Genomic DNA, 16,210 nt, shown 5'->3' with positions numbered 1-16,210 from the left:
GGAGGGAGAACGAAAAGACGTAAGTAAACGTCTTTCAAACAGCTCCATTGACCTAGGAGGCTAGGACTCCAGATATTGGACAAAATACCGTATACGTTCATTTGAGGGTTGTGGTGATGGCATTAATTGTTTAAAAAATTCCAAAACCGAACAGATTATTACCGGTATATTTATATAAAAAATAAACACTGTTTCAGCGCTTCAGGACCACGGAGAGCGACAGAAAACCGTCCTGAAAGCCTCCACCTCATAATTATCGCGTGCACGCGCACACACACACACACACACACACACACACACACACACACACACACACACACACACACACACACACACACACACACACACACACACACACACACACACACACACACACACACACACACACACACACACACACACACACAGATTTTAATGGGATACATTTTTCAACTCACCAAAGTCGACATCTGAGAAATGTCTTCTGATTTGTTCTCTCGCTGCAGAGTTAGAGTATCATTTCCAGCACTGTCGACGCTCACCAAACTTTGATTCATAGGCTGCGTGTATTTGATGTCACTGTTTCTGGAGTCCGTCGTCCTGCACACCTCGTAATTGTACACATGAGGGAGAGTTCCTGACCCCAAAGTGTCTGAGTAACGTGGTGGATAATATGGAATCACAGGGAGACTGGAATGATAGAGGCGGGACTCTCTCCATCTGTATATTTTCACTGATATAATAACAACTACGCACGTGATGAAGAGAAAGGAAACTACAGCCAAAGCCAACACTAAGAAAAATGTCAGGTTGTCATTGTATTCCTTCTCGTGTGTAAAGTCAGTGAACTCTGAGAGAACTTCGGGGAAGCTGTCAGCCACCGCCACGTTAACATTGACTGTAGCTGAACGAGAGGGCTGTCCGTTATCCTCCACTATGACAGTCAGCCTTTGTTTCACAGCATCTTTATCAGTGACTTGACGGATTGTTCTTATTTCTCCATTCTGTAATCCAACTTCAAACAACGCCCTGTCTGTGGCTTTCTGTAGCTTATAAGAGAGCCAGGCATTCTGTCCTGAGTCCACATCAACAGCCACCACTTTAGTGACCAGATAGCCCACATCTGCTGAACGAGGCACCATTTCAGCCACCAGAGAACCACCACTCTGGACTGGATACAGAACCTGAGGAGCGTTGTCATTCTGGTCCTGGATCAGTATATTTACAGTCACATTACTACTGAGAGGAGGTGATCCACCGTCCTGCGCTTTAACAACTAAATTAATTGATTTCATTTGTTCATAATCAAAAGAGCGCACTGCATGTATAACTCCAGTTTCAGAGTTTATAGATACATAACTAGAGACTGGGTTACCACTGACCTGTGTGTCCTCAACCATATAAGATATTTTCGCGTTTTGATTCCAGTCCGTGTCCAGCGCACGGACGGTAAATATGGACGTTCCAGGGGAATTGTTCTCTATGACGTAAGCAGAATATGCGGATTCATCAAATAATGGGGCATTATCATTAACGTCAGATATTTTAAGGTTTAATATTGTGGTGCTGGAGAGAGAGGGAGAACCCGAATCGGACGCTATTATCGTTATGTTGTATTCTGCTGTTATCTCCCTATCAAAACGCTGATCAGAAATCAAATTATAATAGCCTGTTAAAGATGACTGGATTTTAAATGGAAGCTTAGCATCTATAGAACACACTATCTTTCCATTATTTTCGGAATCTGCATCTTGGGTTTTTATGATAGCAATTGTAGTGCCAGGAGGGGAATCCTCGGATATCGGGCTCGAGAACGACATGATATTTATAAATGGGGCGTTATCATTAACATCAGACACCTCGATTATAACTTTACTAGTCCCCGTTAAACCTCCGCGATCTTTGGCCTCTACTCTCACTTCATATTTCTTGTCTTTTTCATAATCTATCGAACCAGACACAGATATTCTACCCGCATTTTCATCAATTGAAAATATATCAGCTATGCTCCCTTTCATTTTTGAGAAACTAAATGTAATGTGTCCATTTGAACCACTGTCTGCGTCTGTAGCATTTACTGTTGTGATGTAAGTGCCTTTTGGCGCATTTTCCCTCACACCAGCCCTGTATACTGACTGGTTGAACTCAGGAGCATTATCATTTACATCTAAAACTGTGATATCTATATTTACTGTACCAGATCTCTGTGGAGTGCCTCCATCCACTGCTATTAGTTTCAGAAAAAGGCTGGGTTGTTCCTCTCGGTCTAATGGCTTCTGAAGCACCATTTCAGCATATTTACTTCCATCTGGATTGGCATGTTGTTTTAAAATAAAATAATCGTTGGGTGTCAAGATGTAATTTTGCAACGTGTTCTGGCCCACGTCAAGATCCTCAGCACTCTCGAGTGGAAATTTTACTCCAACTGTAGCTGATTCACTCATTTCAAATCGTACATCTTTATTAGAAAAGACTGGTGCATTGTCATTTACATCCAGTATTTCGACAGTTACTCGATGCAGTTCCATCGGATTTTCTAGAATAATTTCGAAGCTGAAGCTACATGGAGTGACGTCGCCACAAAGCTGCTCTCGATCTATTCTCTCATTCACGATTAGAATCCCTTTGTCTATGTTGAGCTCAGTAAATTGGACGCTTTCTCTGGTCACGATACGAGCCCGGCCAGAACGGAGCCTTTTCAGATCCAAACCCAGGTCTTGTGCTACGCTACCGATTAAAGAGCCCCTCTTCATCTCCTCGGGTATAGAATACCTGATTTGACCAACTACCAAATTAAGCACGTACAGAAAAAAAAAAAGTAGGCCAACTTGACGTCTCAATCCACAACACAATCCCCATCGCATGGGGAAGATATATCCTCGAGGTGCCATCAGAACAGGTAATAGCTTACAATGGTCCTTAGCAGGAAAAACTATATTTATTCCTAATCCAAATGGATTTCAACTCGATGTTCTATATTTCTTCATGCGATAGTGTATCCTCCCACTTGCCCCAACTGACAGAGCTCTCCGCCTTATAGCAAAGCAACACACGATATAGGGTGGGACACTAAATTACTGGAAAGAGAAGTGTTTCACTGAACAATAGCGTCCCTTAGAGTCCAAACAGTGCAAGTATGGGAGAAATACATAAATATACGATTGATCTATGTGTCCTATCTGCGCGCGTGCGCGCACACACACACACACACACACACACACACACACACACACACACACACACACACACACACACACACACACACACACACACACACACACACACACACACACACACACACACACACACCTTTGTGTGTCAAAATCTAATTCAAATAGGAGGGAGAACGAACAGACAATCAAACGTCTTTCAAACAAAACATTGACCTAGGACTCCAGATATTGGACAAAATACCCTATACGTTCATGTGAGGGATGTGGTGATGGCATTAATCGTTTAAAACAAAAACAAAAACTGAATAGATTATTACCGGTATATTTATATAAAAAATAGACACTGTTTCAGCACTTCAGAACCACGGAGAGCGACAGAAAAGCGCTCTGAAAGCCTCCATCTCATAAACACGTAAAATAATTACACACACACACACACACACACACACACACACACACACACACACACACACACACACACACACACACACACACACACACACACACACACACACACACACACACACACACACACACACACACACACACACACACACACACACACTTCAACTCACCAAAGTCGACATCTGAGAAATGTCCCCTGATTTGTTCTCTCGCTGCAGAGTTAGAGTATCATTCTCAGCGCTATCAACGCTCACCAAACTTTGATTCATAGGCTGCATGTATTTGATGTCATTGCTTCTGGAGTCCGTCGTCCTGCACACCTCGTAATTGTAGACATGAGGGAGAGTTCCTGACCCCAAAGTGTCTGAGTAACGTGGTGGATAATATGGAATCACAGGGAGACTAGAATGATAGAGGCGGGACTGTTTCCATCTGTATATTTTCACTGATATAATCACTACTAAACACGTGATGAAGAGAAAGGAAACTACAGCCAAAGCCAACACTAAGAAAAACGTCAGGTTGTCGTTGTACTCCTTGTCGTGTATGAAGTCAGTGAATTCTGAGAGAACTTCGGGGAAGCTGTCAGCCACCGCCACGTTAACATTGACTGTAGCTGAACGAGAGGGCTGTCCGTTGTCCTCCACTATAACAGTCAATCTTTGTTTCACAACATCTTTATCAGTGACTTGACGGATAGTTCTTATTTCTCCATTCTGTAATCCCACTTCAAACAGTGCCCTGTCTGTGGCCTTTTGGAGCTTATATGAGAGCCAGGCATTCTGTCCAGAGTCCACGTCAACAGCCACTACTTTAGTGACTAGATAGCCCACATCTGCTGAACGAGGCACCATTTCAGCCACCAGAGAGCCACCACTCTGGACTGGATACAGAACCTGGGGAGCGTTGTCATTCTGATCTTGAACAGCAATTAGCACTGTTGAATTACTACTAAATGGCGGCGAGCCTCCGTCTTGGGCTCTAACTAGTATTTTGAACTCTTTGATTTGCTCATAATCGAGTGAGCGTACAGAGTGTATCACTCCTCTTTCGGCATCAATAGAGAAGTATGTGGACACCGGGTTCCCGTTAATCTCGCTGTCAATAAGGAAGTATGATATACGGGCATTTTGTCCCATGTCTGGGTCAGTTGCTTGAATCCTAAGCACCGAGAGCCCAGGGGCATTGTTCTCAATTACCTGAGTGCTATATACACTTTTAGTAAAAGTCGGGGCGTTGTCATTAACATCAGTTAAGTCTAAAATAACAGCTTTCCTGCTTGATAAGGAAGGGAATCCCTCATCAGTGGCAGTGAGGGTAATGTTGTAACTTGATTGTTTTTCTCGATCAAGCGTTCTGTCTGTAACCAAAGTGTAGTAGTTTCGGAGAGATGTCTTAATTTTAAAAGGGAGATTTTCATCTATATTTAAACGAACCTGTCCATTTTTACCAGAGTCTTTATCATGAACACTAACTAAGGCAACCACTGTACCAGGAGCAGAGTCTTCAGATATTTTACCCGAGTACGAAGTCATGCTGACTGTCGGACTGTTATCATTTACGTCTATTATGTCAACAAACAATTTGCTGGCACCTGTCATACCCCACGGATCTTTAGCTTGAAGGTTGATTTCATAATTCTGAGAGGTCTCGTAGTCAATCGCTCCTGTAATTTTAACCTCTCCTGTTTGGGGATTCATTTGGAAAGGAGAAGTAGAATCTTCCTCTAGGTGTGTGAATGAATAGGTTACATTGCCATTATATCCTTGATCTGCATCGATAGCACTCAATTTGGCAACGACTGTACCAAGTAACGCATTTTCTATGACAGAAGCTTTGTATAGCGATTCCGTGAAAACAGGCGCGTTGTCATTTGCGTCAAGAACATTAACGTGTATCTTAACGGTTCCAGACCTCTGAGGCTCACCGCCATCTTCAGCCGTTAATATCAGGTTGTGCTCACTTTGTTTCTCACGATCTAACAACGCCTGAAGGAGCATTTCTGTGTATTTACTCCCGTCTGCTCGAGTGTGTTGCTTCAGAACAAAATTGTCGGTTGGCTTTAACGAGTAACTTTGCAATGAATTTATTCCTACATCAGGATCCGCTGCACTATCGAGCAAGAACACAGTCCCCGTTGGCGTGGATTCACTTATTTCCAATTTAATTTCCTTTTTTGAAAAGGCTGGTGCATGGTCGTTTATATCTTGTATTTCGATTGTAACAGAAAATAGTTCAAGGGGATCTTCCAGTACAATTTCTAGACTGAAGCTGCATGGAGATTTCTTTGCGCATAGCTTTTCTCTGTCTATCCGTTCACTGACAACGAGATGCCCTTTGTTCACGTTCAGCGCAACATATTGGTTATCGCCGTCTATAACAAGACGAGCCCGACCAGAAACCAACCTTTTAACGTCCAACCCCAGATCCTTTGCCACGTCTCCAACAAACAGGCCCTTTCTCATTTCCTCCGGTATAGAATAACGAATTTGTCCGCTAACAGACTGAAATACGCAGAGAAGCAAAATGGACACCACCACCCAGCACCACGGAAGAATCTTGCTCCACACATCCATAGCTTTAACTAATTAAATCTAAACCTGACTGAATGAAAATGCAACAGATAACCTTTCTTTAAAAAAAAATCCTTTCAATCCATAATGAAATCCATTCAAAGTTAGCGTAAGTGCTTGGATAGATGTGCACCATCCCTTATTTTCTTCAATAAAGCATCGTCTCTGAGTGATCTGTATGCCTATGAGGCTAGTATAGTACATGAAGTCTCCTTGGACAACAGCACCACCGAGAGTGAGTGCATAGAACAACACCATGAGCAGCTGCTCTTATCGGTGGCCCAACTGATAAGACGAGCAGCTATGTTGCCTAAATAATGTTTATAAAACTATGTTATAATACCGAGTACTTTGACTGGCAGATGTTTACGAACTTCTGGCCCTCAAATGCACAGTTTGGAACTTGTCACCATAGTGTTTGTGCTCTTTTAAGGTAAGTGTTATACCCTTCTTCAAAAAGTCCCATATAGTCCACAAAAGGGGTTATACCACGGCTTGACAGTGATGTATTATGCACCAAAAGATAATGAATGACCTCTAGTAGGCTATGCATGATGTATCTTCATTACACCTGATTATTTTAAATGTATATAACTAAATTCCCAGTGAATGACTCTTGCAAGCAGTCTGTATAGTGGAAGCAAGGGAATTAGTGCATAGCTGCAGTGTCTTCACTACCAACAGCAGTAGGGGGCAGCAGTAGTCCTCATCATATAAATCATATATAGAATGTCTGCAGCAACACTGCATGAAACCACACAAAAAATATAAGCTATAGTGAATATATATGTAGCTCATAGCAGGTGGCGCGCACGTGATGTTTGCAGTTCATTGCAGTGTCTGTATAATGGAAAAGAAATACAGCAAAGGTCTGTACAGCAATAGGTTGACCGACTGTGTAATTGCTTGTTTCAGCACCATGGATAGAGACTTGTGGAATGGGTATTGTTTTGTAGCTGTGGAGCGAGCGTACGCACGCACACACATACACTGCAGAGAGAGAGAGAGAGAGAGAGAGAGAGAGAGAGAGAGAGAGAGGGGGGAGGGGGAGGGGGAGGGGGAAGGGGGAGAGGGAGAGGGAGAGGGAGAGGGAGAGGGAGAGAGAGAGAGAGAGAGAGAGAGAGAGAAACGGGCCCCAAACCATAACATTCTCCACATCATTCCTGACTGTGCATTATTCAGTTGGTGGCACATCATCAAGCTGCATTATTCATTTATGCAGATGAAAAGCAGAGTGGAAGCACAGCACATATAGCAGTCAAATAACAGAGGTGGAACGGTCATCATTACCATGGTTTATACAATTATTATGCGCGAGCGAGCGCGCGCACACACACACACACACACACACACACACACACACACACACACACACACACACACACACACACACACACACACACACACACACACACACACACACACACACACACACACACACACACACACACACACACACACACACACACACACACACACACACACACACACACACACACACACACACACACACACACACACACACACACACACACGTTTGCAGTTCATTGCAGTGTATGTATAATGGCAAATAAACACAACCAAAGGTTATAGTGAGGTGCTGATCATTGGAAGTTGAAGTAAATAGCAATGCTTATATTGTTTGAGGTAGAAACCAAAAATAATATAATCTTACCTGCTGTATATGAGGAGGAGGGTAAGACATCCACAAAGGGCACCAGGAAAAAAAGAAGAAAGAAGCAGTTAGTATAAAGCCCAATTTATGCTTAGTATAAATCAGGTTTGTGATGCCAGTGGTGCAGTATCTGACTCTGTACATGCAGCATGTCTCACCAACAACGAAAAGTAAAACAGTGTGATATTTGCATTGTATTATGTTACATCCCATTCCAGCAGTTACTGAGGAAGCCATAGCACTTGACACTTTCAAGTGACATCATCGCAAGCACTGCAGAAAGGTGAAAGAGAAACTTCCTCTTGTGACAGGATCATGCACTGTGAAACATTCAACAACTTGTTTGTAAAAATGAAGAATATAAGGATGCAGCTATATAGGAGTGTGTGTGTGTGTGTGTGTGTGTGTGTGTGTGTGTGTGTGTGTGTGTGTGTGTGTGTGTGCGCGCGAGCGCGCGCGCGTGCGTGTGTAAAACTACCAGTACTTTCAGATAATACAATTGTACTTGCAGTGCTTATAAACTACTAATTTGATATGCTGCATGCAATTCATCTGTGTGTCTCCTCCTATGACCCAAATGCAGACTACAAATAAGCCTGTAGCCATAACATGCATGCATGGGCACACATGGCCCCACATTACAATCATTCTGATGAGAACACTATATATTCCTCTTCACTGCCAAGACTCAGCCAGGTCAGTGGTGAACACATGCGCCATAAATGTGTAAGTCTGGACACCTCAATGTGAAATTGGCATTTCCCCCCCCAAAATGTATGACAGAAAAGTATGCTTTGGAAGATTGTCTGTAATTACGTAAAGCATACTTGATTTGAAAATGCATGGTACATCATTATCAGTGCTAGATTATCCTTCAGTGTATCATTTTCGTTATGCTATTCACAGGTTTTGTTGCAATTTGTAGCAATTGTTGAAATAGGCCTTAAATGTCAAACGTTCAAGCATGTTCAAATAATCATACCTTATTTCAGACCATTTTCCAAAACATAAAACTAAATTGTGTATGCAAATACACAGATTTTGGCTCAGTTTGTTAATTTAGCACTAGTGTATACATCAGCAAACACATTTGTTTTGAGAAACCAGACACTATTCCGACTTCACTCTGAATGTAGCACTGTAGTCTTGCCTCCCTAAAGTCTATAATGTATCTCTATTGGCAACAGAGAGTTGGAAGTTTAGCTATTGTTGGTATGGTTTCACGCAGACCAGAGTTCAAATCCATGCAGTTGCAAAAATGATCATCCTGTCGTCCCTTCACAATAAAGATTCTCCCATTTACCTTCCAATGCTGCACATTTTACCCATGTATAAAATAGGTGTAACTTAACATTGTGGGACAGAGGGCCATGGGTGACGCAGGGTTAACTGACGCCTGACGGTCAGTCGAAGCTTGGAGGCCCACCTGAGGGTGGAGGCCCGTTTCAATTTAAACTGGTGAAACATATAGCAAAGGCCTCCTGGGCACCGCTCTAGTGTCACTAATTAGGAAGACTATATTCATCAGTAGCCTACTTTTGGGCATTTGGTGCTCTTTATTTTTAGCACATGGTTGTATGAGCATCACATTGGCTCTAACACCAGTAGTGGTGCAAAGTAACAAAGTTTATTACCACAAGTACTATTTTGGCTACTTACAATTTTCTTAATTGTTTCCATTTGCTGATATACTTCTACTCTAATACATCTAACTTTTTATTCCACTACAATTAACATATTTATATTATTAAGTTAAGATTAAGAATAACATGCATTTTGGCATGTTCAAATTTCTAAAATTACAAAAGAAATCTACAGATCTACAAGCTTGCAACGTGTCATTTTCGCTATGTGAATACAGGTGTGCCTTGAGATTTTGACCTGTCCATCGGTGTTGCTTTGTTTCACATAAACATTGAACACCACTGTTCTAACCATGCAGAGCATGAGCACAGTATAGTTCTCTGCAGTTTCAGCTGGTTGCTGCTATGACACCTGAATTTGTCCCTGGGGTTTATATGGGTTCAATAAAAGTTTCTTATATTAACTTTGTTTACAAACATGCATATAGTATGAATATGTCCACTGTTTCGTCTGAAATATATTTTAAAACTGCCCAGGTCTGCATGCTTTTGGATGTTCTTGTTGACTTAGTGTTTGACCTATAAACTGCATGTTTGTGCCAATCCAGTTGACAATTACACACACATGGTCTTAAAATAGCCTGGAACCAAAGCACTGATGCGGGCTTAACTACATTACCCATATTAGAGAAATAAAAAGGGCCTGCGCATATCACTGAATAGTACCCATGCAGCTTTACACCATGTATACCTATGAATCAAACATAATGTATCTTATACACATTTATTGTCTCCACCAGGCCGAAGGCATGTGGGGAGAGTATGTTTTGCACTCCGTCCGTCCGTGTGTGTGTCCGTGTGTCCGTGAACAGCTAATCTCGGCCACCGTTAACCCGGTCGATGCCAAATTTTGCACACACACTCCCTGGATGCCAACGATGAACCTCTGCCCCAAACTTTCCAGAACGGCCTGTTATAGCGCCACCAGGAGGCCGCTTTGTGCAAAACAACCCGGTCAATGCCAAATTTTGCACACACACTCCCTGGATGCCGGATGAACCTCTGCCCCAAACTTTCCAGAACGGCCTGTTATAGCGCCACCAGGAGGCCAATTTGTGCAAAACAAGTTTTTGCACAGTACACCTACAGATTTTGTCCAAACATCACGCAAATTGGTACACAGTCTCTCTAGAGCCATTCAACGAAACCGGTCTTTCAGATTTCTCACACTCCATCCTGATTGGTTAAGATTGGCTTCCAAAGTTCACAGGAGTGCTGTACAAATCGCCACAACTCCTCAACGCAGCGTCCGATTGCGATGAAACTGTGCACGCATATTCCCACTAGGCTGAGGAAGAAATCCTGGTGGAGACATGTGCCCAGAAGGGCACTTTTTCTAGTTAGTGATATAAATCTATAGGCTTATGTGACTGTGAGTGTCTGAGGTCCTTTATCTGGGGTGCCACTTTGTTATGCAACGGTTTCAGTTTGACCTGATGTTAACGTTTTGGAGTGCCATTAGCCTATTTACAACAATAATTTATAAAGTAAACCTTACAAAGGATTCACCAGAACACTGCAAACACACCAATGACCAATAAAGTGAATACATCCTATTTCCAAATCACACATAGAAACAGAAAATGACAGTTAAAATCATCAGTTCACTTATACGAATTCAGACCCAGGCCTGTGTGTGTGTGTGTGTGTGTGTGTGTGTGTGTGACTGCGCACGCGCAGCAATGGCGGCACGGTGGAAACGCCGGTGGACGCCAACTTTGCTTGTTCTTTAACATCTAACAACCGCACCCGTTCTAACTACGATCGTTAATGTAGTGGGTACAGCTTTTGGAACTTTTGCAACTCCTGTGGCGGTGGCTGTGTGTCAGGATATCACGTCAAGATGTACCCAGCGACGTAGTCTACTATCGGCGACCACGCTGCCTGTTGGTCCCTCCCGTGAACAACAGGTGCCGGGAGGAGAGGCAGTGGACCTGGTGACTTCCCCGCTGTGTGTCGGTCTGCCATCGGGGCAGCGGTGTGTGGACTTCCAGGCCCATGAGAGCGGCTGCGGAGTGTGGAGGGTGCGGCGTCACCGGGAGAGACCCGGTGAGACGGCAACTTCCCTACGGCAAGCGGACGCCGCGTGTTGTCACCGGGCGGCGGTGTGAGAGTGCTGGCTCCGTTCTCTCTGATGGTCCAGCCTGGGACATGTCCACAGCGTGGGAGCGTTTGTGGGAGCGTTTTGAACTCTCGACAACTTGCAATGCGAGGTGTCGTACTGTCCCTGCTGTACTGTCTATCTATGCCACCATATGAGACTAAGCCTAGTCCTGAGCACCGTCGTGTGAACGAATATGGCTATCAGAGACGCTGCTGAGTGACATTGTTGTTGTATCATGATTCCAAACATGTGTCATAGGCTTGTGATTGTAACATAACTGCACCCATACTGTTTGTGTCCTTATGCATTTTCCTTTTAAATTGTGGACCAAATAAAATAATTCAAGTGTGTGTGTGTGTGTGTGTGTGTGTGTGTGTGTGTGTGTGTGTGTGTGTGTGTGTGTGTGTGTGTGTGTGTGTGTGTGTGTGTGTGTGTGTGTGTGTGTGCGCGCGTGCACATTTGTGCGTGATTAGGATGCAAGCTTTTACTAACCTATACAAATAATTGTGTGTATTTTGTCTATATGAAGTGAATTAAACTGTGCCAATGTACATAATTACCCTATTCAGAAAAGCAGTGGTTCTCAAACCGATTCATATCAAAGACCCCCAAATTGATGTGTATACCCTATTTGGCCACAGACTGAGACCCATCTGAAAATGTCAGACCCAGGAACCCCCAGAAGAAGTTTTGTGTTAAAAAGTATAAATCATTCCAAATTGTCCAATCATTGGAGATTTAAAAATAACATAAAAATAGCAGATGTACAGTGCCACGATGCAAGCTTGCATTGCTATTTTCTTTTTATATCCTACGTATACAATATGGATAAAGACCCCACTTTGTGAACCACTGCAGGGAAGCACTGCAAGTTGCAATTGTTACCCAATGTATCTGTCAAATGTCAATAATTTGTAATAAATTATTGCATCACTGAGTGCAACATGTGACTTAATATCAAGACATTTGTGCCAGAGATAAAAGTAAAGTTGCCTTTCAGTGAAAACTGAAAGGAGTCAATCAAGCAAAAACGGATTGAATCGGTGATTGTGAAAATCACTTGAAAGAATACGGTTACATCTTGTTAGTATAACCAAAGACAAATTTGACCCCTCTCCGTTTGCTTATAGGTTGCGGTGCAGTACTATAGTATACTTACTCAAGTATAATTTTGAGATATATTGAGTTTATTGGAGTATTTACAATTTTCAATACATTTATTTCTAATACATCTCAGTTGCAAATTATATTATACTTTTACTTTGAAAACTTTAGTTTTACTTTGCATATTTTTATTATTATTACAAAACATTACCTTCAGCACTATACATACAGATTAGCTAATATACAAGGTCGCAATGTGACACATTTTGAGTTTGTAGATCTGCTATAGATTTTTATACATTTTATTCATTTGAAAACTTGAGAAATGGAATATTCTGCATAATGAGTACTTTAACTCAAGTCAGTTTTGAATACCAGACTTGTACTTGCAACAGAGTGTTTCTTCATTGCAGTATTGATATACTTAAACTGTGAATATACTATTTCCACCACTGCAAAGGGCACAACTGAAAGGAGAGAAAGCAGATGCATGAATGATCAAACACTGTAGACAGCCAGGACTGCATTCCTTCAACTATGTCAAAATGAATAGAATGACTGTATGCTAAACACATGGGGGAAATGTCAGAATGACCTTTATCACACATTTCAAGTGCAGTACATGGCAGTAAAACATGGGATATTCCACTCATGGTAAAGCATCACTATATCTAACTATCTGAACTAAAAAGCATGTGTGTTAATCTGAGAATTATGGGTCCATTACCTATACACTCAAGAGTTAAATCAACACATTGGCTTTTAATGATAATGTTGAGCACTTGAAAGCATGCTTATTTACACGCACATCGTCAGTGAAACCAGAATGAAGATAGATAGAGCCCACACACCATTAACCAGGTATACAAAGGATTTATTTTATTTGCGACAACGTTACGAACTCACAAGATATTCATCAGGTCAGTATAAAAAAATGCGTTGACCACTTGAACCAAATAGCATCTCTATTCTAGGGGGAACATTCATCAAAAATATCAGATCTACAAGCTCGCGTTGCAAGCCAATACGTTGTGGAGCTTGTAGATTGGCTATTTTCTGCAAAGTGCATGGTTTGGTTTGGACAATAGAGCAGACCAAGTACAGAGCCGACCCTAGACAACTAAGTATAGAGGGTTTATGTGGATAACACATGCTGAAAATGATACACTACAGGTTTCTGTAAAAGGATACCTTTTTTAAGTTACTGTGACAGAGAGACAGATGGACGGACGGATGGGTGGTATAAATGCTTCTCTAAAATGTATCTGTGTATAGTGTGTACATGCAGACCTGTGTCAACAGCAACGTATTCAGTCTTTGATAAACAACTATACCACTCAGAAACAGAATGTGTTTAATATATCTATGCTTTCTTACAGTGTCTCCCCAAGACCTGCATCCAACATTGAAACGTTAAATAATGCAAAATATATAATAAATATTCAACACATGCATACACAGGTAAAAGTTAAAGTTTATAGCCATCACAATTTAGATTTCTTTACAAATAAAGTAGAGATGCAAAAACATGAGACCAAGGGCCCTAATAAATAGTCTCAATCATATAACAAGCTTGTGGAGCCCCTGGCCTCACCTTCAGACTAGATACCCTGTCTGCACTGGCATGCCTTAAACTTAAAGTGTTCTTTTGATAGGCTGCACTTCTTTTCTTCAGAGTGTCAGTGTCTACATTGCCGCTAAAACGAAAGTCTCCTCTCCACGAGCCAGTGGTCAGAAAGGAATCATATCGGTCATCGCTCAGGAGGGTCCCACAGCGGCTTACATCTGTGTAGCTCGGGGGGAAATAGGTTGTGGGGAAAACAGGGAGATTGGAGGTGGCTGAACGGTATGCATAATCATGCCTACAGACCTTAAAATAAATTACTGTGCTCACTAAAAGGAGGAGAAGAGAAGAAATGGTCACCAGAGCGATGATCAAATAGAGTGTTAAGTCCTCACTGGCCCGTGATTCGTCTGTGAATTCAAAAAGTTCACTAAGAACAGGCAGGCCATCACCAATGACTATACTGACTGTGGCAGTGGCTGAAAGAGATTCTGGGCTGTTATCCTTCACCAAGATAACCAGTGTTTGTTTTGCTTCATCATCCTCTAAAAAAGGTCGGACAGTTCTGATTTCACCTGTATGCAAGCCTACCGTAAAAAGTTTAGGCTGTGTGTATTTGACTATTCTGTAAGACAGCCATGCATTATGCCCAGAGTCAGCATCCACAGCTACCACCTTAGTAACCAGGTAACCTTTGGGCGCCCCCAGTGGCACCATGTCTTCAGCAATGAAGCCGGTGGATTGGACAGGATATAAGATCACAGGTGAGTTATCATTATTATCGCCAATGAAAATGTTTACTGTACAACTACTGGAAAGAGAGGGATCACCCCCATCCTGAGCTGTGACCTGCATTTGGAAATGAACCAACTGTTCGTAGTCAAAGGGATGTGAGGTGAAAAGTTCACCAGTTTCTGAGTTGATGGAAAGGAATGAAGACATTTCTGGTGAGGTGGCCCTGGACACAGAGTACAGTACTTTAGCATTGGAACCGTCATCAACATCCTCTGCATGCACTCTCATTACAAATGTGCCAATGGGTTGGTTCTCCAAAACCTGGGCATTGTATTCATTCTGTATGAAGGTGGGGGGGTTGTCATTGATATCACTAACCATGATTTTAATTATCTTTCTACTGGAGAGTGAGGGCAATCCGGCATCGGTAGCCGTCACTGTAATGTTATACTCCGGCTGCATTTCTCTGTCTAGCATAGCGTCTGTCACTAACATGTAGTAATTTTTTACCTCTGTCACTAGCTTAAATGGAACATTTTCTGAGATGACACACTTAACCCGACCACTATTCCCAGTGTCAAGATCATACACATTAAGCAGAGCCACCATAGTCCCCGGTTTGGAATCTTCATCTACCGTGGCAGAGGCCGACTTCACTGCTATGACCGGTTCATTGTCATTCTCATCAATAACATCAATTATAAGTTTACAGTGCGAGGCCTGACCACCACCATCTTTAGCCTGGACATCCAGCTCATGTACACTGGCTTCTTCATAGTCAATGGGCCCTGCCACCCTAACCTCCCCACTTAATGAGTCAATTTCAATGGCTCCTCTTGTTTTGTCTGACACATGGCTGAAAGAGTAAGATATCTCTCCATAAACACCTTCATCTAAATCTGTGGCGTTCAACATCGCCACCAAAGTCCCCCTGGCAGAGTTCTCCGGCACAGAGGCTTTATAAACTCTTTGGCTGAAAAGTGGGACATTGTCATTGGCATCTAAAACTCGGATGTGAATTCTTGCAGTTCCAGATCTAGCTGGAGAGCCCCCATCAACCCCATTCATTGTCAATGTGTATTCAGCTTGTGTCTCCCGGTCCAAAGACTTTTTAAGGACTAGCTCCGGGTACGTGTTACCGTTCATTTGCTTATTTATTTCCAGCGCAAAATGATCATTCAAACTCAATTTATATTCACGAACAGTGTTTGTGCCAAGATCGGGGTCATGGGCGCTCTCCAAAGGAAAGCGCCTT

General features: G+C 42.4%; 2 protein-coding genes across 2 annotated transcripts in view; both read right to left on the bottom strand.

Annotated features, from left to right (window-relative positions):
* Nucleotides 1-428: 428 nt before the first annotated feature.
* On the bottom strand, nucleotides 429-5,156 carry LOC310873747 (protocadherin beta-15-like; the record flags this gene model as incomplete). The annotated part of the gene is made up of 2 exons (XM_083786299.1): nucleotides 3,728-5,156; nucleotides 429-1,787 (listed from the first exon to the last, which is right to left on the bottom strand). The coding sequence occupies exons 1-2, from the start codon at nucleotides 5,090-5,092 to the stop codon at nucleotides 429-431; spliced, it is 2,724 nt and encodes a 907-aa protein (XP_083642425.1). The 5' UTR covers nucleotides 5,093-5,156.
* Nucleotides 5,157-11,281: 6,125 nt separating this feature from the next.
* Nucleotides 11,282-16,210, bottom strand: part of LOC310873746 (putative protocadherin beta-18) — a gene marked incomplete at both ends in the record, with an annotated part of 6,526 nt that continues 1,597 nt past the window's right edge. Inside the window, 2 exons of the mRNA XM_083786298.1 lie at nucleotides 11,282-11,592; nucleotides 14,226-16,207. Of these exons, the coding sequence (XP_083642424.1) occupies nucleotides 11,282-11,592; nucleotides 14,226-16,207 (2,293 nt within the window). The remainder of the gene's footprint in view (nucleotides 11,593-14,225; nucleotides 16,208-16,210) is intronic.

This window comes from Protomyctophum parallelum (assembly GCF_964188405.1).
Source record: "Protomyctophum parallelum genome assembly, chromosome: 16".
NCBI classification, from domain to species: domain Eukaryota; kingdom Metazoa; phylum Chordata; class Actinopteri; order Myctophiformes; family Myctophidae; genus Protomyctophum; species Protomyctophum parallelum.
This window is presented reverse-complemented; position numbering and strand designations above follow the sequence as displayed.